Here is a 25,931-nt window from a genome sequence, read left to right on the forward strand (position 1 = left end):
ACCTAGGCATTAACTCTTACTTTGCTCTATTACTAGTACAGTCTGCAACTCCCTTTGGGGATGAACAGTGAGGTATTCTTCTTAAATTTTATTTTTCCTGATTCTTGGGCTTCTATTAACAGCAGTTAAAAGAAGAGTTACAGCATCTGAAGATTTGAGAAGCTTTTCTGTTGTAATACAGAGGGATCAATGAAAGACTTTAGACCATCAAACTATGTTATATTAGGATAAGTTCTCTGAAGGAAGTGTAATAGAAATGCAAGTTCAAGGAGGAAGATACAATGTAAACTTTCCAATTGGTACAGGTTTGAGCCTTTATTTTTAAAAGGATGATTGTAGGTATCAGACTGAGATATTTGAATTCTGTCTAAATTTTTTTTTTAATTTATTTATTTATTTTCGGCTACGTTGGGTCTTCATTGCTGTGCGAGGGCTTTCTCTAGTTGAGGTGAGAGGGAGCTACTCTTCTTTGTGGTGCACGTGCTTCTCATTGTGGTGGCTTCTCTTGTTGCAGAGCACGGGCTCTAGGCATGCAGGCTTCAGTAGTTGTGGCACACAGGCTCAGTAGTTGTGGCTCGTGGGCTCTAGAGCACAGGCTCAGTAGTTGTGGCTCATGGACTTAGTTGCTCTGCGGCATGTGGGATCTTCCCAGACCAGGTCTCTAACCTGTGTCCCCTGCATTGGCAGGCAGATTCTTAACCACTGTGCCACCAGGGAAGTCCCTGTCTAAATTTTTAAGAGCGGTATAACAGTTACAGTTTCGTATCTCAGTGTATTTATTGGAAATTGCATTATTTGCAAATGTTTAGACTTACGAGGAAAAGTTTTAGATGTTGTCTTAAAAATATGAGGTGGATTAAGTAAAAGATTTAAAGACATCTGTTCTAAGAGACCCTACAATATTAATTCCATCATCTCTATAGTACTGTTTACCTCAGCTACTACACAAAGTCCAAGCCTCCCAGGTCTCTGTACAGTTCTGTACATGCCTTAGTCTGACCCAGTCTCTCACTCATCTTTAACTCTCCCAACATTACGTTGCTCTCTTGAACTCGAGTTACAGCATTAGCAAAATGTTATATTCTCAATCTTCTATGAACATTTCTTAACTTTGCTCTAACTAAAATTATGGCTGTTTCTCTTAAATGGTGGCTCTTTTTTCTCCCATATCCCATATTCTGTTGGACCTAGAGATGATATAATGTGCGTTCCTCTTGTTCCTCATCCTTGTTGCAGGTCATTTTTCCTTCCTTCTTTCTAAAACCACTCCTTCCCCCTCCCTAACTTTTGAAGCATGTGCCATAAGGCATTACCACTCCCTCTGTCCTTTTGTAGTCATCTACAGTGCAACCTCCTAGTTATGAGCTTGCATCCTGTTGAAGGGTTTTGACACCTGTTACTTTTTCCTGTGCTACTCCTTCTGTCGTCAACTCTTGTGACATCAATATCCATGCAGATAATCTATCCAGCCTCCTTGAATTCTTGATTTTCAGAGACGTTCTCCCTACCAATACCCTCAACTCTAGTCATACCCATCCCTTGTCTTTGCCAGTCCATGCACCAGCTCCTCACTTTCAAGCATCCCACTCTCGCTATTAAATCCTGTGTGCTCAGATCATTCTACCTCTAGTACTTTTCCCCCATCCCCACCATCAATACTCCACCCCACTAAGACAACCTTCAGTTCATCAAATCTTTTCTGTCCTCATTTCTCTTACCTTACATAGAGTCCATGGTCCATCATTATAATCATCCCCTTGACTAAACTCAGTTCTGTTTATTGCTTTTCCTTCTGTCTTCCTCTGGCAAAATTGTAACCCTGGTTAAATTTTACTCTTTTTTTTTTTTGCTACACATCTGTACCTGAGAAGTAGAAGATGACTGGAACAAAATGTACAACGATGTTGACTAGTCTCATTTTAAATTTGACAACAAACCTTAAATGGGCTCTCAGTATTGCCTATCAGTCCTGCTAGATTTCACTTGTCAATCCACCCCACACTCTGACTTTCCTAGAGGAGTATGCCACTCTTATTCTCTCTTAAAACCTCCAAACCTTCTCTTTCCTCCTCATTCTCAGTTCATTGAGAACCTCATATTCCCATCACCAAATCTATCAGTCTGTTTGCTGCTATATCCACATATTCTGTGTTTCCTTCTGTTAAAATGGATGAACAGTTTGTGTTCCTTTTCAAGGCCAGTTCATTTCCTCCTACCACCTAAAGGATTTTGTCCTTCTTCCCTCAATTTTTTCCTCTCTTCTGCATCATTCCCATTAGTATATAAACATGCTGAAACATGACCTGCGTTTTTTTTTTTTTTTTTTTTTTTTTTTTGCGGTACGCGGGCCTCTCACCGCTGTGGCCTCTCCCGTCGCGGAGCACAGGCTCCGGACGCGCAGGCTCAGCGGCCATGGCTCACAGGCGCAGCCGCTCCGCGGCATGTGGGATCTTCCCGGACCGTGTCCCCTGCATTGGCAGGCGGACTCTCAACCACTGCGCCACCAGGGAAGCCCATGACCTGCGTTTTTTAAAAAATATGAAGAAAAAGTCTACCTTCCTTTTACTCCATATCCCACTCCAGCTACCACCCCTTTTTTTGTTTGCTTGTTACAGCAAAACACCTTGAATGAGGTATATATATTCACAGTGATCATTTCTTCTTATCTCATTCCCTATTGAGCAAGTTCCACTTTGGACATTCATATTCACTACGCCATGAAAATTGCTTTTTTCAGGTTCACCAGTGATTTCCATATCATTAAATCCAATGATTATTCTTATTCCTTATTCTGTCACTCATGGGGGAGGTTAACACAGTGAATCAGAACATCCTTCTCAAAATTTTGTATTGCTTTTTTGCTTAGGTTCTAGGAACTCTCTCCTAATTTTCTGCTACCTCACTGGGCATTCTCACTCCCCTTTGCTACTTTCTCCTGTAACAACCTGTAAATGTTGGATTCCCTAGAATCCTAGAAACTGATTCTCTCTAGACTATTATTATCTAGTGCCATAGCTTTAAATTCCATTTCTCTGCTGATAGCTGCCAAATATATATGTCCAGCCCAGAACATTCTTGTAAACCCTACTCACATATGCAATTATCTGTACAGCTTCTCTATTGATACCTAATAGGCATCTCAAATTTAACATTGTGTCCCATATTGGTACAAAGTAATACCATTTCACCAAATACTTAGGTAAAAATTTTAGGTTCATTTTGGGCTTTTTTTGCTATCTCTCTCTTTCTCTGTCTCTCTGTCTCTGTCTCTCTCTCTCATACTGCACATCTAAACTGTGAAGAAATCCTGTTGTCTCTGCTGTCCTGAATCTGACCACTCCTTACTGCTCAACCACTACCTCCTAGTCCAAGGCACAGTAATCTCTTGGATTACTACAGTAGCCTTATAGTCTCCCTGTTTCCACTATTGCCTCTTTCCCCTTCAGTCTGTTTTCTAAATAGAGGCCAGAATCTTTATATATAGGCCAATTTCTACCCAGCAGCCCCTTAATAGAATATTAAATCATGTCACTCCTCTGCTCAAAATCCTCTAGTAACTTCTCACCTCAAGAGAAATCACTGGGACTTCCCTGGTGGTCCAGTGATTAAGACTCCACAGCACTTTCATTGGCTGTGAGTGGGGGATGGGGGGCGTACAGGTTCGATCCCTGGTTGGGGAACTAAGATACCGCATGCCGCATGGCGGCCAAAAAAAGAGAGAGAGAAAACACTAAACCTTTACCATAGCTTGTAGGACTCTACATAATTCAATCCTGGAGATATCCAGCCTCATCTCATCTCTCTTGCTTACTCTTTTCAAGCTACTGTGCCCTCCTTGCTACCTACTTAGGGCCTTTGTACTTGTTCCCTCTACCTGGAAGAATTACTCCCAGATATCCATATGGCTCATTCCTTACTTCATTCAGTTCTCTGTTCCAAGACCTTCCCTGACTATCCTGTCTAAAAAAACAAAATCCTCCATTTATACTTATTTTTAATATTATCACTGCCTGACATTTTATTATTGTCCATTTATTTGAATATCACCACCACCACTCTGCTTGTTTCCAGCCCCCTCACCAACCCTCACCACCACCACACATACAACACAAATGTTGGCTCTAAAGAGGGTGGCCTTTTTATTATGTTTCTGGATGAATCCCACGCCTAAACCAGTGCCTGGAGCATAGTAGAGCTCAACAAATGTTTGATGAATGAATATTTGATTTTTTTTCTTAAATAATTTATTTTTGGCTGCATTGCGTCTTCATTGCTGTGCGCGGGAGTTCTCTAGTTGCAGCGAGCGGGGGTTATTCTTCATTGCAGTGCGCAGGCTTCTCATTGCAGTGGCTTCTCTTATTGCGGAGCACAGGCTCTAGGCGTGCGGGCTCCCGGACTCTAGAGCACAGGCTTAGTAGTCGTGGTGCCTGGGCTTAGTTGCTCCACGGCATGTGGGATCTTCCTGGAGAAGGGATCAAACCCATGTCCCCTGCATTGGCAGGCAGATTCTTAACCGCTGCGACACCAGGGAAGTTCCGATTTTTTCTTTCTTTTTTTAACAACATAGTTTGTGGGTTTTTTTTGGTTTTTTTTTTGTTTGTTTTATTTTGGCTGTGCGGGGTCTTAGTTGCAGCATGTGGGATCTCTAGTTGCTGTGTGAGGACTTCTTAGTTGCGGCATACGGACTCTTAGTTGCAGCATGCATGCGGGATCTAGTTCCCCAACCAGGGATAGAACCCGGGGCCCCCTGCATTGGGAGCACAGAGTCTTACTCACTGGACCACCAGGGAAGTCCCTTGGTATTTTATGTAAGCAGTATGATACAGGATCATGGAGCCAGAGTTCCTAGATTTGTAACCCATCTGTGCTACTAACTAGCTCTGTGTGATACAGGCAAGTTATTGAACTAGACTTTACAGAGTTTCTTTATCTATGAAATGAAGATAATTGTACCTGCCTCCTAGTGTTATGAGAATAACATGAGTCAGTGTATCTTAGATGCTTGGAACACTGCCTACTGTTAGCTTTTATTGTTAATACCATCTCCATCTGATAGATTCTTTGATATATCTTATAGTTCCAAATGTAGAAGTAGGAAAAAAAAATTTTATTGCCTCTTTCCCAAGTCCTACCTGTAATTTTTTAAATGAATACCCTTCCATTTTAGTTTCCTGACTCAGCATAAAACTACCACAGAATAGTTTGTCTTTATATGTAAGTTTATAATTTTATATATAAAATAAATGGCGACTCAAAGTATGACTTTTATGGATGTATTTGTCATCAGAAATAGTTCATTATTAGATTGTTACACAATAAAAGCAATAATTTCATAACACAGTTGTTCACAGAAATCTTCCTTTATAGTAATGTAGGATTTTACTTGTCCTAAAATAAAGAATTCTCTGAGCTGTTCAGTTGTTTGCTTTGGAATAGAATACTAAATATAGATCACTAGCAGTCACCTTTATAGGAAATTGAATGCAACTCCAAATCAACTTTGCAAAAAAACAAAAAAGCTCTAATTATATAAGGGTAAGAGTGATGGTGAAATGTATATTACACAACTGTTTTTTTCTCCAAGTTATTGGGTCTCTTGTGAGTTTGGGTATTTTAATGGATACCTTAGGATTTTAGGTGTTTTTTCCCCCCTAGTGGTTAAGGGTATTTGACATAAGAATATTTAAAGTATAATTGATTCTGGATTGGAGAGCAAACTCTGCAGTACAAACTCAGTTCAGTCTCTCTCCATTCATCTTTTTTTTTTTTAAATTAATTTATTTATATTTTGTTTTTGGCTGCATTGTGTCTTCGTTGCTGTGCTCAGGCTTTCTCTACTTGTGGAGAGCAGGGGCTACTCTTTGCTGCAGTGCGCAGGCTTCTCATTGCGGTGGCTGGCTTCTTGTTGCGGAGCACAGGCTCTAGGTGTGCGACCTTCAGTAGTTGTGGCACGCAGGCTCGGTAGTTGTGGCTCCCCGGCTCTAGAGCACAGGCTCAGTAGTTGTGTCTTAGTTGCTCTGTGGCATGTGAGATCTTCCTGGACCAGGACTTGAACCCATGTCCCCACACTGACAGGCAGATTCTTAACCACTTTGCCACCAGGGAAGTCCTCCATTCATCTTTTGTTCAATTATGTATAAGAGTTTTTACCTTATTGCTATTTAAAATAGAATGTGATTCTTACGTAGATGAACACTAAGGACTCATTTGGATTACTCGTCTAAGTTTTTTCTTTTAATTTAATGTAAATTGATTTTGTAATGCATATGCTACAAATAATACAAAAAATAACATACTTCATTTTATGCTTAATTAGGTAGTCCAGCTACAGGAATGGATGATTAAAGTCATCAATGATAACACTGCTATATGTGTAGAAGGAAAATTGACGTAAGTATAACTTTTCGGTATTCTTTTAATAAAATTTGTGATAAGATATACTTGTGTGTAAGAGCTTAAAAGGAGATGCATGACAAATTGCATCTTGGTACAAAACAAAGACTTTCTAATGAGGTTACAAACTGATGGCAGTAAAGTAAAATGAGTATGACCATTGTGATTGTAACCAGCTTTCTTGCTTTTGTCTGTTAACTCAAATTATTTTTAAAATAGTGACAGCTCCAATTTGTATACACAGTGCTTTACTTTTTTCAGAGGTTCTAATAAGTGAACTGGTATTATCTGCTTAATTATATATGATTAGTTAATATTACTACATGCATTTCAGTCCAGATTCTCACATCTAAATTGGGACAACCAGATATAAATTACTGATCCAGAAAAGAAATCAAAATATATAACACTTTGCCATACAGCTATATATTAAGTAATCATTGGCACTTTCTGGTTCTCCCTAAAGCGAAAGCATCATCTGGTAAGTGGGCTTTGCCTAGTTCTGCTACTCTATTAGCACAGTTTCCTGTTCTTCAAAACTAATTTTCTTAGTAGTTAAAAAAAAATTGTAATAAAAGGTTGTAATAAAACAATACAGTGTATCACTGTTCAAGATACTTACCTGCAAGTTTATAAGTGTATAAAATCAGTCTTGCTCACTTTATTTCTGCCTGCCTTGCACCTGTTTCCTTAATATCCAGAGGCAGCATTGATTGCCCTTGTTGGAATCCCATTACTGCTCTTTACTGGCTGTATGAGTTGGGCAAATTACTTATCCTCTTTTAGTCTCATTTTCTTCATTTGCGTGATGACAATAACAGTATGACCTACCTTTTGGGTTATTTTGAGGATTAAATGAGTTAATATTTATAAGACTTTGAGAACAGTACTTTTAGAGTACTATTTAAATATTTGTTAAATAAAATAAATAAAGATAGAAAGAACAGAAGACGAGAATATTGTGTTAAAGTATAATGTATGAATTTAATTCCATTTGACCAAACTAAAGAACTTAACTTTCTTATTTATTACATTTATATTTAGAATGTTTCTTATTAGTTATCTAATGAATCAAAGAATGTTCAACATTTATCTAATACATCTTCACACTTTGTTTTTTTCTATTTTATATTTATTCTTAGTTTCACGTAAGGAAGTATGAAGAGTAGATTTGTGGGTCAGTGATTTGATACTGCAGTTTGTTTTTTCCCAATTTGAACCTCTTTTTGGTACTTTCCAAAGAGGAAGGTAAAGACATTTGGCTATGTAGTGAGGGGAAAAAACACAAGATTAGAATAATCCAAACCATATAACTGCGTGAAAGCTAACACAGTATAGCCCCTGAGGAGAGGGACAGGGAAATCATCCTTTGGAAGCTGAGCATCAGTTGTTAGCACCAGATGAAGAAGGCTCTGCTTTCTTGCTAATGATATATTTTATACTAGAGGTATAGTTTGGCCACAATACAGTTTCTTGGTACTCTGAGGATCACATTAGCCAAGAGGTTGAGTTCTGTTGCAGTGTTTGGCCCTCAAATGTTTTGTAACTAGATTAATAGTATTGTAGCTGGAGGGCAAATTTATTACTTTCTGTTATAAATTTACATGCTTATATATGTACATTGTGACTCTTGGTAAAATGTGAATGTTTTGGTTTTAACTAAGCTATTTTTTCTCCTAGAGACATCACTAACATATATTGGCACAGTAATGCAATTATAGAACGGATTAAGCACAACAAACTTAGGACTTTATCAGGCAACATGTATATATTAAAAGGAATGATAGACCGGATTTCCATGAAAGAAGCAGGTAAAAACTGTCATTACTAATTGATGAATTAGTTTACTAAGTGAAACAATTAACCATATATCTAACAGTGATATGCATTTTTTTGTTTTTTACTAGGTGTTTTAAAATTATATATCAAAACTAAAAATTAAAAATAAAATTGCCAACATTATGTAAAACTGTTCTGTATGTTGATCCTTTCCTCTGGTTTAATCACTCTTATTGACAGTTTAAGTCCAGTAATTTAAAAAACATTCAAGTCAAATGTTCCTTGTTTGTGAGAAATTGTAAAAATAAATTATAAGAATATAATTTAGCTCCCCAATTCCTCTCTTTGTTGAACCTGCCCGGTACAACCCCAGTCCTGATACAATCTAATTTTCTGCCTATGCCTTGTACACAGCTAAAGTGACTGAAGAAAAACACATCTGAGTAGTCCACCTTAAATTTATGATTACCAGCAACAAGTTTTGGTCACTTAGTGACCCTTGGTATCCTACCACAGCTCCCTAATCCATTCACTCTCCCATCCTCCTTGATAACGCTTTCATATTTTTACACATCTCCTACCTCCCTCTCTCATCTAGGTGGGTAGGGGAGCAAGAAGAGGACTTGAGCAATAGGCACAATCAAAAGAAAACCTCTCTGTCACATTTGCTCACCTGCTTGTATCTGTACCTGCTTTTATTGTGGACAAACTTTCCATGTTCCTGTGTCCACCTATTTATGCTTCAGCTCCTATCCTCTTTTACTCAAGGATATTACTCCAGTAATTCTTCTTTCTCCTATCAAAAAGAAAAACAAAAAACCCTCTTTTGAGTAAGAAATCAGGGTTGTTAGAATGCATTTGTATTTAAGAGATCATCAACTTAAAATAATTATATATATATACCATATATATATATATATATATATATATATATATATATATACTGTGTAACATACATATACACATGCTATATATAAACCTCATGGTAACCACAAACCAAAAATCTGTAATAGATACACAAAAAAAGAGAAAGGAATCCAAATATAACACTAAAGATAGCCATCAAAAGAAGAAAGGAGGGCTTCCCTGGTGGCACAGTGGTTAAGAGTCTGCCTGCCGATGCAGGGGACGTGGGTTCATGCCCTGGTCTGGGAAGATCCCACATGCCGCGGAGCGCCTGGGCCCGTGAGCCATGGCCGCTGAACCTGCATGTCCGGAGCCTATGCTCCGCAACGGGAGAGGCCACAACAGTGAGAGGCCCATGTACCGCAAAAAAAAAAAAATAAGAAGAAAGGAACCAAAAACTATAAACACAACCAGAAAAACTGCTAACGCAACCAGAAAACAATTAACAAAATGGCAGTAACTACTTTAAATGTCACTTTAAGTGCAAATGGACTAAATGGTCCCAATCAAAAGACATAGAGTGGCTGAATGGATAGAAACACAAGGCCCATATATATGCTGCCTACAAGAGACTCACTTCAGATCTAAAGACACATGCAGATAGAAAGTAAGGGAATGGAAAAAGGTATTCCATGCAAATGGAAATGAAAAGAAAGCCAAGTTAGCGATACTTATATCAGACAAAACAATTCAAAACAAAGTTTGTAACAACACAAAAAAGGACATTACATAATGGTAAAGGGAGCAATCCAAAAAAAAGATATAACAATTGTAAATATATATGCACCCAACATAGGAACACCTAAATACATGAAGAACAAAGCTAGAGGCACCACACTCCCTGACTTCAAACTATACTGCTAAGCTACAGAAATCAAGACAGTATGATACTGGCACCAAAACAGCCACATAGATCAACTAAACAGATTAGAGGCCCCAGAAATGAACCCATGCTTATTTGGTCAATTAATTTATGACAAAGGAGGTAAGAATATAATGGGGAAATGACAACCTCTTCAATAAATGATGCTGGGAAAACTGGATATCTACATGCAAATGAATCAAACTAGACTACTTTCTCATACCATGTACAAAAATAAACCCAAAATGGATTAAAGACTTAAATGTAAGACCTCAAACCATAAAACTCCTAGAAGAAAATACAGGCAGTAAACTCGTTGACATATATGCCTTAGTATTTTTCTGGATCTGTCTCCTCAGGCAAGGGCAACAAAAGCAAAAAATAAACAGATGGGACTACCTCAAACTAAAAAACTTCTGTACAGCAAAAGAAACTGTCAACAAAATAAGGCAACCTACTGAATAGGAGGAGATATTTGCGAACTATATTACTGATAAGGGATTAATACCCAAAATATACAAAGAACTCATACAGCTCAATATCACAAGAAGAAACAACCCTTTTCCCAAAAAAGACATACGGCCAACAGATATGAAAAGATGCTTAACATCACTAATCATCAGGGAAATGCTAATCAAAACCATAATGCGATATCACCTCATGCCTGTGAGAATGGCTATTATCCAAAAGACAAGAAATAACATGCGTTGGTGAGGATGTGGAGAAAAGGGAACCCTTATGCAGTGTTGGTGGGAAAGTAAATTCCTTACAGCCACTAGGAAAAACAGTATGGGAGTTCCTCAAAAAATTAAAAGTATAACTACCATATGATCCAGCAGTCCAGTTCTGGGTATTTTTCCAAAGAAAACAAAAGCGCTAGTTGAAAAGACAAATGCACCCCTATGTTCATTGCAGCATTATTTACAATAGCCAAGATACAGAAACAGCTTAAGTGTCCATAGATGGATGAGTGGATAAAGAAGATGTGGTGGGACTTCCCTGGTGGCGCAGTGGCAAAGAATCTGCCTGCCAGTGCAGGGGACACAGGTTCGAGCCCCGGTCCAGGAAGATCCCACATGCTGCGGAGCAACTAAGCCCGTGCACCACAACTACTGAACCTACGCTCTAGAGCCTTTGAGGCCACAACTACTGAGCCCACATGCCACAACTACTGAAGCCCACGTGCCTAGAGCCCATGCTCTGCAACAAGAGAAGCCACTGCAATGAAAAGCCCACCTGCCACAACAAAGAGTAGCCCCCACTCGCTGCAACTAGAGAAAACCCGTGTGCAGCAATGAAGACCCAACGCAGTCAAAAATAAATAAAATAAATACATTAAAATAAAAAAAGATGGGTGTGTATATATATATATATATATATGTACATATATATATATACACACACAAAAGAATATTGTTCAGCCATAAAAAAGAATGAAATCTTGCTATTGTGACAACATGGCTGGACCTAGAAGGTAATAAATTTTAAGTGAAATAAATCAGAGAAAAACAAATAACATATGATTTCACTTGTATGTGTAATCTAAAAAATAAATGAACAAACAGAAACAGACTCATAAAGAGAACAGATGCTTGCCAGAAGGGAGGGAGGTCAGGGAATGAGTGAAATAGGTAAGGGAGATTAAAAGATACAAACTTCCAGTTACAAAATGAGTCACAGTGATGAAATGTACAGCATGGGGAAAGGACATATAATCACAGTATTCTAATAGGTTCTGCAGTGAACAATATTCACATTGTTATAATGATGCAAACAATCTTCGATATAATTAAAATTATTGTAAAAATGTGGAGAGAGGGTGAGGAAGGAGAGGTGCAGATGCTAAATCTTCATCTCATAAAATTTATAAATTTTAAAATTGCTTTTTTCTTTTTATTGTATCTATATGAGATGCTAGATGTTAACTAAACATATTGTAATCATTTGACAATATGTGTAAATCAAACCATCATACTGTACACCTTAAGTTTATACTGTAATGTATGTCAGTTATTTCTCAATAAAACTGGGAGGGGGGCCCTCTTTTAACCACACTTCTTTCAGCCACTATTGCTCTCATTTACAGCAAAACAGCTCAGACGATTTGTTATACTTAGATCTAATTCCTCTTGAATTCTTTCTCATTTTTTCTTGAATTCTCTTTAATCACGCATTAATCCTCAATTTTTCACCAAAACAGCCTTTATCAAAGTCACTGGTGGCCCCCACATTGCTAAATCCAGTGTACACTTGACACAGTTAATCACACCTACCTTCTTGAAACACTTTCTTTACTTGGCTTCTGGAATACCATATTTTCATACTGCCTCATCCCTGTTCCTTCTTAGTTTCTTTGCTTATTTTTCTTTCTTCTTTGCCTCTGAATGATGGGATAGACTACAGCTCTTTCTGTACTCAGTGCTGTGCTGATTTCTTTTAGGCTTAAATCTCATTCATATTTTGACAAATGCCAAATTTTATCTGTAACGAAGAATAGTCCCTGAGCCACTCAACTCATTTTCTGTCTGCTTATTTGACATCTCCACGAGGATGTCTACAGGTGTCTCAGAGTTAATATGTCTAAAACGTGGTCTTCTCCCTTAAATCTATATAGCCTACAGTCTTCCTCTCTTTCCATGGTTCCAGTGGCTAGCCAGTTTCCTCAGTTTCTCTCACACTCACATCTCGTACGTCAGTACATCCTACTGGCATTATCTCCATTGATATATCCAGAACCCAGGCCTCTGCTGCACCGCTGTGGTCTGGACTTTCCTCATCTTTTGTCTGAATCATTGCTGTAACCTCCTAACTGGTGTCATTGTTTCTCCCTATGTACTTCCACAGATTGTTCTCAAAATAGCAGCTAATTCAGTCCTGTTAAAGTAAGTCAAATTCTGTGACTCCTCCACTCAGAATTTTTCTATAGCTTCCCATCTCACCCAAAGTAAAACACTCGGTTTATAAAATGACCCCAAGGCTTTATAATCTCCCCCAACTACCTCTGTTACCTATCTGAGTAGCCTCTCCTCACTCCACTTCAACTACACTGATTTCTTTGTCATTCTACAAACAGGCCGGGCACACTCTTGCTTCATACCCTTTCACTTTGTTCCCTCTGCTTCCACTGCTTTAACCCTATATTGCCACATAGCTCACTCCTTCGTGTCCTAGGGCTTTACTCAAATGATGCTATTTCTGTGAGAATGTCTCTGTCCTTTTTTGAAAAGCTGCCTGCCCCCTTTCTCCTCCTTTAGAATGAACACACTGGTATCCCTATTCCCCTTAACTGCATAATTTTCTCCATAGCATCGATGACCATCTAACAAACGAGATGTTTTACTTATTGGTTTGCTTTCTGTTTAGAAGCCAGTTTTCATGAAGGTAGGGATTTTTGTTTGTTTTGTTAACTGCTGAATCCTCAGTATCTATGACAGTGCCTGGCACATAGTAAGCAATAAGTATATATTTTTAAATTATTTGATGAATTAATGACTTCACTTTAAAATCTAGACTTTCAGGTAATTTTTGTTTGTTTATCATTAAATAGGTTACCCAAATTATCTCATAAGGAAATTTATGTTTGGATTTCCAGAAAAATGGAAAGAGTACATTGATAATTTTTTAGAACAGTTAAGGTAAAGTACCTTCTGACTTTTTAAAAAACAACTTTATTAACGTATAATTTACATTTGATAAACTATCTTTTAGGAATAAAATTTGATGAGCTTTTTACAAATGTATATACTCATGTAACCAATGTAAAGTGGTTTTAATTTGTATTTTTGGAAATGTCAGTTTTGAAGCTGTCTTTGATCACAGACTTTGAGAAGGCAGTAACACTTTACTAGAACTTCTGTAATATGGAATAAATCTAAAAGGAAAATAAAACCTTTGATGTATTTCAAGGAGTCATCCACAATCACTTACCCTTTAAGAGGCATTTAGCTGTTAAACATGAGTCTGAAGTTCTTGATCTTTTTTTTTTTTTAATAATTTTATTTTATTTGGCCGCGCCACATGGCGTGTGGGATCTTAGTTCCCTGACCAGGGGTCAAACCCATGTACCCTGCATTGGAGTGTGGAGTCATAACCACTGGACCTCCAGGGAAGTCTGGTCGTTTTTTTTTTTTTTTTTTTTTGCAGTACGCGGGCCTCTCACTGTTGTGGCCTCTCCCATTGCAGAGCACAGGCTCCAGGCACCGGATGCACAGGCTCAGCGGCCATGGCTCACGGACCCAGCCGCTCCGCGGCATGTGGGATATTCCCGGACCGGGGCACGAACCCGTGTCCTCTGCATCGGCAGGCGGACTGTCAACCACTGCGCCACCAGGGAAGCCCTGGTCCTTTTTTAATTCATTCATTCCCTCAGTAGTTACTAAGTGTCATTTGCTTAGCAGACACTGTATCAGCCTTGGGAAAACAAAGAAGAATTTGATTACTTTTTTTTTTTAAAATCTTGGTTTGTTTGTTTGTTTTCTTTGTACTCTTTTTTTTTTTAATTTTTGGCTGTGCTGGGTTTTCATCGCTGCGCACAGGCTTTCTCTAGTTGCAGGGAGCGGGGGCTACTCTTCGTTAAGGTGTGTGGGTTTCTCATTGTGGTGGCTTCTCTAGTTGCGGATCATGGGCTCTAGGCACATGGGCTTCAGTAGTTGCAGCATGCAGCCTCAGTAGTTGCGGCATGCGGGCCCTAGAGTGCACAGGCTTCAGTAGTTGTGGCCCGCAGGCTCAGTAGTTGCAGCTTGTGGGCTCAGTAGTTGTGGTGCACGGACTTAGTTGCTCTGCGGCATGTGGGAGCTTCCCAGACCAGGGATTGAACCTGTGTCCCTTGCCTTGGCAGGTGGATTCTTAACCATTGGACCACGAGGGAAGTCTGAATTTGATTAAATCTTGCCCTTAAAAACTCATAGGGGATAGGTTGTGTAAGTTGACTAATCATGTCACAATGTAATAAGGTATAACTGGGGCTGGCAATTTTTTTCTGTAAAGGGGCAGATAGTATTTTCATGGGTATGTTGCCTCTATCACAGCTACTCGACTCTGTAGTGAAAAAGCAACATAGATAGTACTGAAAAGCGAGAGAGAGGCATGGACATATATACACTACCAAACGTAAAATAGATAGCTAGTGGGAAGCAGCCACATAGCACAGGGAGGTCAGCTCTGTGCTTTGTGACCACCTAGAGGGGTGGGATAGGGAGGGTGGGAGGGAGGGAGACGCAAGAGGGAAGAGATATGGGAACATATGTATATGTATAACTGATTCACTTTGTTATAAAGCAGAAACTAACACACCATTGTAAAGCAATTATACTCCAATAAAGATGTAAAAAAAAAAAAGTGAATGTGGCTGTGTTTCAATAAACTTTACAAGAACAGACAACTGGCAGAATTTGTCCTGTAATTTTCTTATAATATCAGCTTAAGTGGGAAATACAAGAGCATAGATAAGAAGAACTTAAGAGGTCATTAAGATGTTATACTTAAGTTGTTTGTGGGAGGAAAAGTGTAGAAGCCATGAAAGCTTAAATAATGTAAGATTAAAGGTAATATGCTGGGGGAAAAAGCTTTATCTGAGGGACTTTCATTTATTATTTATGGGTTTCGTTTTTTGTTTTTGTTTTTTGAGAACCAATATTAGAGGAAAAATACTATACTTGTTTTTAGGTCTTGTGAAAAGAAAGGAGGAAAGGCCAGACAAAAACAGAAAACTGAAAGAGTTGTTCCTGACATTCGAAAATCAATGAAAAATGATGCAGGGGAAAAAAAAACAGAAGTCCTCCAAAGAGCCACTGCCACTTGTGACCTTGATTGTGATCATTTGGGTATGTTTGCTCTTTTCTTCTCTGTTGGTATAGTGGTAAATTTTTACCTGAGCTCCACACTGTTTAATTGTTTACAGTGAATTTAGTATTGAGTTCTTGACTTATACTGCCCTAAAATTCCTGGGTTTTTTTCACTGCTTAAGAGGAGAAACTGCAATGTAGACTGCCTGTAGTCAGCATTCAGCTTACTTCATTAAATTATACCTTTTAATTAGAATACCAAGAACACTGATCAACATAACAATGAAAAATGATTGTTCTTTCAGTTTTCTAGATGCCAGGTATTTAGGCTGCCAGCTTACCTCAGACCTATATTACAGATACCTATATTTTTGTACTAACTATTATTCCTGTTAATAGACAAAACCAGTTTGCTTTCATGGAGGTAATGGCATGTCTTTTTGAATGACCGTTGCTATGAAGGTAGCTGGCAGAACTGTTCTGTGTCAACTCTACCAAAACTATAATCTGCCTCACATCCACCCAACCCCAAGGTGAAAAAAAGTATTTATAGTCCTTTCTAGATAATATAATGAGTAAAATTCCTAGACTCTGTTGTATAAATTTATGCCAATTCTACCTTGATCTTACAATGAAGAGTTTTACAGAACTTCAAGAGTTCAGGGCTGCTTCTGCCAGAAACATAGCACCATACTGGATATAAATGTACCTGTATGTCACTCCCCACCCCACCATACCCTATTTCCTGTCCCCCACCCCCATTGAAACTATGCTCATCCTTTGTAGTACAGAGAAAGGAATAAATATGTGGATGACTGCTTCATACAGCTAGCAAAAATTCACTCCTTAACTGTTGATCCAGTTCCTTCTCAATCCTTCATTTTTTTTTTTTGTTTTTGTTTTTGTTTTTGTTTTGCGGTACGCGGGCCTCTCACTGTTGTGGCCTCTCCCGTTGCGGAGCACAGGCTCCAGACACGCAGGCTCAGCGGCCATGGCTCACGGGCCCAGCCGCTCCGCGGCATGTGGGATCTTCCCGGACCGGGGCACGAACCCTTGTCCCCTGCATCGGCAGGCGGACTCTCAACCACTGCGCCACCAGGGAAGCCCTCAATCCTTCATTTTATCAAAAGTCATCCTATTTCTCGCGAATTAGGCATACTGCTTGTTGTCTTTGCTAGACCTCTTCAGTATTCTGGAGTCCTGGGGCTACAGCACCTGCTATATACTTTTTTACTCTGAAATTTAAAAGATCCCTAAAAGTATATCTAACTTTGAATTATTTATTAGTCTTCTTTAGTCTTAGGTCTTATCATCTCCCTACCCCCACTCCTTCCTTTCACTTATAGTACTGTTTTTCAGGAATTTGAGTCAAATTGTGAGTATTACTGGTAAAGTATTTGAGAATACAAATGTAAAAGACTAAAGTTTGATAATTTACATGCCAGCTGTGTCCAAAGGAAAATCATTCAACGAACATTTTTAAAGCATCTTCCATGAACTTTGATCTATGTTAGCTGTTAGGAACTTAGAGATGAATAAAATGAGATGCTTTTCCTTGAGAAGCTCAATTTAGGGGAAGATATTACTGTATTCTGTTTTGGATGTATCATTTTTCCAGTGTGATTCATTAGATCATTGTTTTGTGAAACTATTAAGACAGTGAGTGTCTTCTTGTCACATACATTATTTTGAGTGGTGGTATTTGATGCTGTTATTGTTTGTATTATCATTATCATTACACTTTCCATGAGAAAACCACTGAAATATAAAAAAAACCACCACATCTAACATTAAACAACTGAGGTTATGCAAAGGTGCCAACCAATGATAATTTAAGATGATATAATTGCGTGTGTGTATTTTAATGATTTACCTAATGTTTTGTATATTCTGTAATCTATATATTATAGTATTGCTCTTAAAGTACTTTATATATCTCTGTTATTATACTTAACAGTATATTGTAAATGATTATAATATCAGCCTTCCTCCCCATACTGTAATAATCTCAAGAGCAAGGAGTACCATCCATTGTGCATCTTCAAGTACAGACTTCTATGAACTTAATACCATAATTTAGTTTTGTGTAAGTGTGGATTTTCAGAGTAATTTCATTGAAATCCTGCCTACCAGAATTTAAAGAACCTTTTCTCTACACATTAGCAAGTTTAAAATTTCATATTGAGTTAAATTCATCAGCTTAATAGCACTTTTTCTTATCTTATTTCTTCTAGGTGAAAAGAAATGAAAGTGAGGAACATTTATAAGTGTTTAAAGAAGTAGAGAGGAAACAATACTAACACTATTAACTTCATACAGCTTAGGTTGAAGTATCCAGAATGGTCTGAATCTTTATTCAAATTATTTAATAAAATGAATAAAAATATTCAGAATAAAAAGGTTTTGTTCAAAATTAGAAAGTTCAAAATTTTCACATTTCCAATTGAACATTTGAATCATGTTTATATGAGGAATTAGAAGAAAACTCTTCCTTCATAATATGAAGATACATGATTCCATTGAGAAATCATGTAGAAACTTTCCTGATTACTTTTGTCTAGTGCCACTTCTCCATGAACTATAATTTAGAGGCTTCTTTTTTCCCCAGCATTGAGTATTACCCATGAGTCTTTCATTTTGTCATTCATCTTGTAAAATGGCACATAATATGTGTAGGTTGTTGGAGTACTTCACTATGATGATTGGTGTGATGATTTATAATTTGTATATATTTATAATTGTATAATTTAAAGTTAAAATTAGTTTGGCTTCTGGTTTCCTAAGTTTCAAATTGGAGAGTTTCTCTCATTTTAATTTGCTTTCTTTAACCAGTGACACAGTATAATAAAGATTCCCAACTTCTGCTTTGGTTGTTAGTCCATGATGCTTCATGGAGTTTTGGGGGATTCAGCAAAAATGTAACTCTGTGACCACCGCTGGGGATGCATATGGGGCCATGCAGATGGAGTTCCATGTTTTCCTAACTCTCCTAAACCAGGATAGCTTCTGTTCCATATATTACATACCTAGTAAGGTTTTAGCAACCCTAGTGGTTTTCCTTAATGGTCTTCTTAATATTTTACTTCCAGATTTAACAAATATTTAGCATCTCCTATGTATGTGAAAGACTGTACTAACTCCAGCAAAAAAAAATCAAAAATGAAGACGAAATTCTTACCATTAAGAATTTTTTTCAGTTGAAAGATAAGAAAAGTATGTTAATTATAATGCAGGGCACATTGTCAAATATGATATTATTTGAAAGTATTCTGGAAATCTGAAGGAGAGCTTTTATTCAGTTGAGGGAATCAAGACAAAGTTTGTGGTTAGGTGGGTTAGAAAACAGAAATAAAGAAGGTTATAGAACAGAATTGAAGCAGGTGGTAAGTGAAGGAAACTTTCCAAGTAGAGTGAATGACATTAATGAAAGTTGAGAAGCAGTGGATTAACAGACATAGAATATCATTCAGATTTGGGTACAGTGAGTGATTAGAGCTATATTGAAGACCAGGCAGAGGAACTGTGTACACTAAGTAGACTGTGAGACGTCATGGACAGATTGGTATAAAAATTAGTATATGTTTACAATTGAAGGGGCAGTGATCTGAACAGACCAGTGCTTCAGGAAGATTAATTTGGCGATAGTGTTTAAAATGGAGTTTGTGGGGAAAGAAACAGTATATTTTATTTGGGAAATATTTTTTCTATATTTTGTAGCTAATTTGAAATTTTGATCTTTGGTTTTGTCTTATGAAATTAAAGAGAGAACTGAAGAATCCAAAGTATCCGTTGATATTCTAACATCAAGGGAACAGTTTTTCTCAGATGAAGAAAGAAAATATATGGCTGTTAATCAGAAGAAACCTTATATTTTAGTAACACCACTCAAATCTAAAAAAGTTATAGAGCAAAAATGCATGAATTATAATCTGTCCTTTGGCACCATTAAAGCAGTGACAGATTTTGCAGTGCGAAAGCATCAAAAAGAAAGTAAATCAAACTTATGTGAACCTACAAGTCCAATCAGCAAACCCACAAAGACTTTAGAAAGTACATTTGAGTATAGTGTGGGTCATAAAAGTAAAAACAAGGAAGGTTGTAGTGAATGTGATTTACTCACTGTCAACCAGAAAATAAAAATACCTAGCCCTAAAAAGGAACAAACAGTCACCTCTGACTTTAAGAAAAATACAAGGTTATCAAAATTGAAGAAAACTGAAAATCAAGTAACTGTGTCATTTTACAAGCATCAGTCCTCATCAGATTTGTCTAATGAAGAGAGTGAAAAAGGAAAGGAATTTAGAAGGAAAGCTGGGGTTGTTAAGAAAACCAGAGCAAGAAATACCAAAGAAATAGTGGTTCACTTGAGAAAAAGCACAAGAAAAACAAGGACAATCCCAGTGATGTCTGAATCTGAAACTGAAGAGAGTGAAAATGAACTTCATATGAAACAAAAGAAAGCTAGATGTTCTGCTAAAGAAAATCTTCAGAAATCTGATATTAGCAATGAGCTTCCAGTTATTGAGACAATGGGATCTGGCAAGACAAACAGGTATTCCTTAGCATGTTTACCTGGTTTAATTCAGGATGAGGAATGGAATAAGAAAGAATTACAGAAACTTCATTGGTAAGTAGTCAGATTTGACTCTGAAATATCTAGAGGGGCCACAAAACAGTTTACAACATAAAAACTCCAATAACGGGCTGATTTAATGACTTCTATTTGTTAATATGGAAGATGTCATCCAAAAACACATGGAGAGAAATTAAAATTTATATAGGGAGTAGAGGGAGAGTACAGATAACTTCTAAATAGGTTCTTTGTGGCCATCTATAGCCTGCATGTGAGGAAAGTGAGTGACCCTCTTTTCTTTTCATTCCCATTTAATATTTCAAGAGAGTCCCCTCCCCCTCCCCCCTAAAAAGGTAACTATGTGAGGGGACAGATGTGTTCATTAATTTGATTGTGGTAATCATTTCACAATGTATATGTATGTCAAATGATCACATGTACACTTTAAATATATACAGGTTTTTTTGTCAATTATACCTCAGTAAAGCAGGGGTAAACCATTTCAACACAGACAAATGCAGCTCTCTCACTTAGCTTCACATTTTAAGGAATATTTTATAAGTAAATTTACTATTATAAAACTCTAAATTTGAATCCAAATTTGTAGATTATTTAGTACAGTCTTTTCCCCCTCATTTATAGAAGAGAAATTAGTCTTAAAAATTCAGTGATTTGTCCAAGGTTTCTTAATTAGTGCTGCTTGATAAATCAGGTATGATGAGAATTGAATTTAGCTACATAGACTTGAAAAGCAGTTTCAGTAGTGTGGTAGTTAGTATTGGAAGCCAGATCATAGTTGAGAGATGAAGAGTGAATGAGACAGTAAAGACAACCTAGATGGATGACACAAGAAACTTGGCAATGATAGGGAACAGAAGAATGCATAGTCATAGAAGACAGTGTGAAGATAAGGGAACATGTATGTTTAGTTGCTTGCTTGCTTGTTTGTAAGGTGACTCATGCCAGGGTATAATGGTATGTTCTTGGAAATGATCTAGTAGAAAGAAAGGAAGATATGATTGATAAAAGAGGGAAGGATAACATAGAAACATGCCACATTCAGTGTTTCATTCTCTTGTGTACCCCCAACTTTATAACATTTGGAATTCATTTTCAAATCTACCTTCTCTTCCTAAGGCATCTTTGTGCCACTGTACTCTTCCTTTCTCGATTTCCTAAATTTTCCTTCTCTATCTTATTTTCAGGCAGAGAAGGTTTTCTTATTCTTCAGACTTCTTGGTTTTGGCTGTTTGCTTTCTAGCAGTCGTGTATTCCAGTGATCTTTTCATTCCTAAGTTCTACTTTTCCTTTTTGCAAAGGGACTTCCAAATCTGTGCCTCTGGTCTTGAATTCTTGTACTTAGGTTTGTATTTCCCTTTCCCTGCTGGACATCTCTACATAAATCTCACCTACAGCTAACTTAATATGTCAAAAACCAAACTTATTTTCCCCTGCCTGTCCACTTTGCCTGACATTCCTGTTTCTGAATATGTAATTTTTCTAGTCAACTAGGTTTAAACTCTCTATTATTATTGATTTTTAATCTAATTTTTTAAATCTAATTTTTTTTAAAATTAAGAAGCTACCAGCTATACTTAGGCAATATTGTGGGTTCAATTCTGGACTACTGGAAGAAGGTGAATATCTCAACAAAGAAAGTCACATTAATTTTTTGGTTTCCTGGTGCATATGAAAATTATGTTTACACTCTACTGTAGTCTCTTAAGTGTGCAATAGCATTATGTCAAAAACACCAGTGTATATACCCTAGTTAAAAAAAATAATTTATTGCTTAAAAATGCTAATCATTTGAGTCCTCAGTAAGTTGTAATCCTTTTGCTGTTGGAGGGTCTTGCCTTGATATTGATAGCATTTTACCCACAGTAGAACTTCTTTCAAAATTGAGTCAGTCCTCTCAAACCCTGCTGCTGCTTTATCAACTAAGTTTATGTAATATTCTAAATCCTTTGTTGTCATTTCAACAGTCTTCACAGCATCTTCACCAGGAGTAGATTTCATCTCATGAAATCACTTTCTTTGCTCATCCATAAGAAGCAGTTCCTCATAAGTTCAAGTTTTATCATGAGATTGTAGCAATTCAGCCACATCTTTAGGCTCCACTTCTAATTCTAGTTCTCGCTATTTCCACTACATCTGCAGTGACTTCTTCCACTGAAGTCTTTAACTACTCCAAGTCATTCATGAGGGTTGGAATCAACTTCTTCCAAACTCCTGTGAATGTTGATATTTTAATAGACCTCTTCCCATGAATCACGAATATTCTTAATGGCATTTTAATGGTGAATCCTTTCCAGAAGGTATTCAATTTACTTTGATCCATCAGAGGAATCACTATCTGTGGCAGCTCTAGCCTTAGGAAATATATTTCTTAAATAATAAAACTTGAAATTCAAAATTACTCCTTGATTCATAAGCTGCAGAATGGATGTTATATTAGCAGGCTGAAAACAACATAAATCTTGTACATCTCCATCAGAGCTTTTGGGTGACCAGGTACACTGTAAATGAGCAGTAATATTTTGAAAAGAATCTTTCTTTCTGAACAGTAGCTCTACACAGTGGTCTTAAAATTTAAAATGATTCAGTAAACCTTGTTGTAAATAGATGTGCTGACCTCCAGGCTTTGTTCCATTTATAGAGCACAGGTAGAGGAGATTTAGCATAATCTACCTAAGGACCCTAGAGTTTTCAGAGTGGTAAATAAGCATTGGCTTCAACTTCAAGTCCCCTGCTACATGAGCCTGTATCAAGAGAGTCAGCCTGTCATTTGAAGCCAGCCATTGACTTTTCCTCCTTAGCTATAAAAGTCATAGATGGCATCTTCTTCCAATAGAAGACTGTTTTATCTGCATTGAAAATCTGTTGTGTAGTGTAGCCACCTTCATTGATAATCTTAGCTAGAGCTTCTGGATAACTTGCTGCAGCTTTTACATTAGCACTTGCTGCTTCACTTTGTACTTTTATGGAGACACTTCTTTCATTAAACCTCATGAGCCAACCTCTGCTAGCTTCAGACTTTTCATCTGAAGCTTCCTCACCTCTCTCACCCTTCGTAGAATTAAAGAAAGTTAGGACCTTGCTCTAGATTAGACTTTGGCTTAAAAGAATCTTGTGACTGGTTTGATCTTCTATCCAGATCGCTAAACTTTCTCCATATCAGCAATAAGGCTATTTGTTATCATTTGTGTGTTCATTAGAGTAGCACTTTTAATTTCCTTAAAGTACTTTTTCCTTTGGATTCACAACTTTACTGTTTGGCACAAGAGGCCTAGCTTTCAGCCTGTGTCAGCTCTTGACATGCCTTCCTTACTAAGCTTAATCATTTCTAGCTTTTGATTTAAAGTGAGAGACTTGCAACTCTTCCTTTCACTTGAACATTTAGAGGCCATTGTAGGCTTATTAATTGGCCTAATTTCAATACTCTTGCATCCTCGGAGAATAAGGAGGCTCAAGGAGAGAGAGAGAGAGATGGGAATGGCTGGTCAGTGGAGCAGTCAGAACACACACGACATTTATCAATTAAATTCACTGTCTTATATTTGCACAGTTCATGGCACCCCAACCAATACAAGAGTAGCATCACAGATCACATAACAAATATAATAATGGTGAAAAAGTGTGAAATATTGTGAGAATTACCAAATGTGACAGAGTCATGAAGTGAGCAAATGCTGTTGGAAATATGGCACCAATAGTCTTGCTTGACACTGGGTTGCCACAAACCTTTAGTTTGTAAAAAACACAGTAAAGCAAAGGGCAATAAAACAAGATATGCCTGTACAGCCTTTTTCTTAACACTACTCTTTTTTTCAGACCTTTAATGCCTTTTGCCTGAACTGTGTAAGTAGCCTTGTGTTTTTACTTTATTCTGTTCATCTGAGTAATCTGTTTTATACAACTCCAGATTAGTCTTAATGTATAGTTGTGGTTCTGACACATCAAAAACCTTCACTTGCATTCTTGCTCAAATTCAAATTATATAAAGATTTCTTCTGCCTTGCATTGAGAGTAATAGTTGACCTCAGTTATCCTTTCCAGCTGTATCCCCCATTATTTCCTTTAATAAAAGTTGTCAACCTTTGCTGTATGTTCAGATCATGCAAGGAGATTTTTAAGTGCCTGGACTACAGAAATGCCAGTTTCCAGTAAGATGAGTAAGCATACTCCGCTCTGTTTCTTCTATGCAGCTGTAACACCTGGACAGAATTCTTGGAACAGCTTTTTGTTGACTCAGGAAGATAAATAATAACAGGCTGATTGAGGGAGACTAGAATTTTAAGAACCACCAAACTGGAAGTGAATTTCCAGTTTTTCCTCTAGATATTCCCCCAAGCTAAACTCAAGGCCACCTAAAACCAGGAAGGGGGCATTGAGGCAAGACAAAGAGAGTTCAAAGAGAAGCCCTTCAGTTATGGCTTGAACAGGAAGGGGGATTACTAACACTCAGAAACAGTAGAGGAAATCTCTCAGTTGTTTCTTTTTCTTTTCTCCTTTCTCTTATAACCCAGTACCCATACAATCCAGCAGGAGCAAGCATCACAGCATCATTTGGGGCCCACACATACCTAAAACTCAAAGTGCGGAACCTTCCTCTCCAGTTCGGGTAGAGGTCTCAAAAGGGTGGGGCAAACCATTTTGCAATTTTCTCTTTCTGTCCTCTGCTTGGCCCTGAGAAAGATAAAATTTTATAAAGTGTGCAGCAGAGCTGGGTAACTAAAACCCCAGGTTTCTGCCAGAGAATCAAAAATGGGAACCCTAGGGAACCAAAGACTGCAGAGAGGGAGGACCTAGGGAAAGCAACCCTATAAAGTTGTTTATGAACTTTTAGGCTCACCCTTGAGTTGCCCGTTTGTGGATCTGATCCTAAACAGCATACCCAAGACTTTGAGAACTGAACTAAATGGTAGACCACCATGCAGTTTCCAGGCCAGCCACCCAGTGTCCAACATGCAGTATATCCTAATAACACTGCAAAGCTTTAAAAATGGAACTGACACTGAAACTGCAACCACAGAAGACTGACTGGAATTTATAGCTCAGATTACAGCCAGGTTGGTTGCCTGCTAAAACAAAAATATTAATATTCTCTATAAAATATATGTAAGACCCAGAGTTTTGTCATTCAAAATGTCTAGGAAATAATCCAAAATTACTTAGCATACAAAGAACCAGGAAAATTTCAACTCTTATGGAAAAAATAATCAACAGATGCGAATGCTGGGATTGACACAGATGTTGGAATTACCTGACAAGATTCTGAAGCAGGTATATAAAAATGCTTCAGGAACTAAAAGCAAACATTCTTGAACAGAAATTTATAATGTCTCAGCAAGAAATAGAAAATGTAAATAAGGATCAAATGGAAATTTTAGAACTGAAAAATAAGATAAAAACTCACTGGATAGGCTCAACAGCAGAATGAGATGAGAGAGGAAAGAGGCAGTCAGTATCAGGAATGGAGGAATAGGAAGACAGATGGCAACTCTGGGTAAATACAGTAGACTTCTCTTGAGTTCTTGTAAATGTTTAGCGGTTTAAGGCAAATATTGCATTGCATGATGGAGTTCTTCAGTGTTTATAAATGTGATACAGAAGACAAGTGAGGAAGAGGCTT

General features: G+C 37.6%; 1 protein-coding gene across 3 annotated transcripts in view; it reads left to right on the forward strand.

The window, feature by feature from the left end:
* MIS18BP1 (MIS18 binding protein 1) overlaps nt 1–25,931 on the forward strand; it is a 63,482-nt gene that overhangs the window by 12,898 nt on the left and 24,653 nt on the right. For all 3 annotated transcript variants that reach the window (XR_013827166.1, XM_079913685.1, XM_079913684.1), the window contains exons 5-9: nt 6,317–6,390; nt 8,074–8,204; nt 13,488–13,575; nt 15,605–15,762; nt 19,486–20,350. Coding sequence is in view for 2 of the 3 variants with exons in the window: in XM_079913685.1 (XP_079769811.1) it covers nt 6,317–6,390; nt 8,074–8,204; nt 13,488–13,575; nt 15,605–15,762; nt 19,486–20,350 (1,316 nt within the window). In the remaining variant the exon portion in view is untranslated. The remainder of the gene's footprint in view (nt 1–6,316; nt 6,391–8,073; nt 8,205–13,487; nt 13,576–15,604; nt 15,763–19,485; nt 20,351–25,931) is intronic.

Source organism: Stenella coeruleoalba, assembly GCF_951394435.1.
Source record: "Stenella coeruleoalba genome assembly, chromosome: 2".
NCBI classification, from domain to species: Eukaryota; Metazoa; Chordata; class Mammalia; order Artiodactyla; family Delphinidae; genus Stenella; species Stenella coeruleoalba.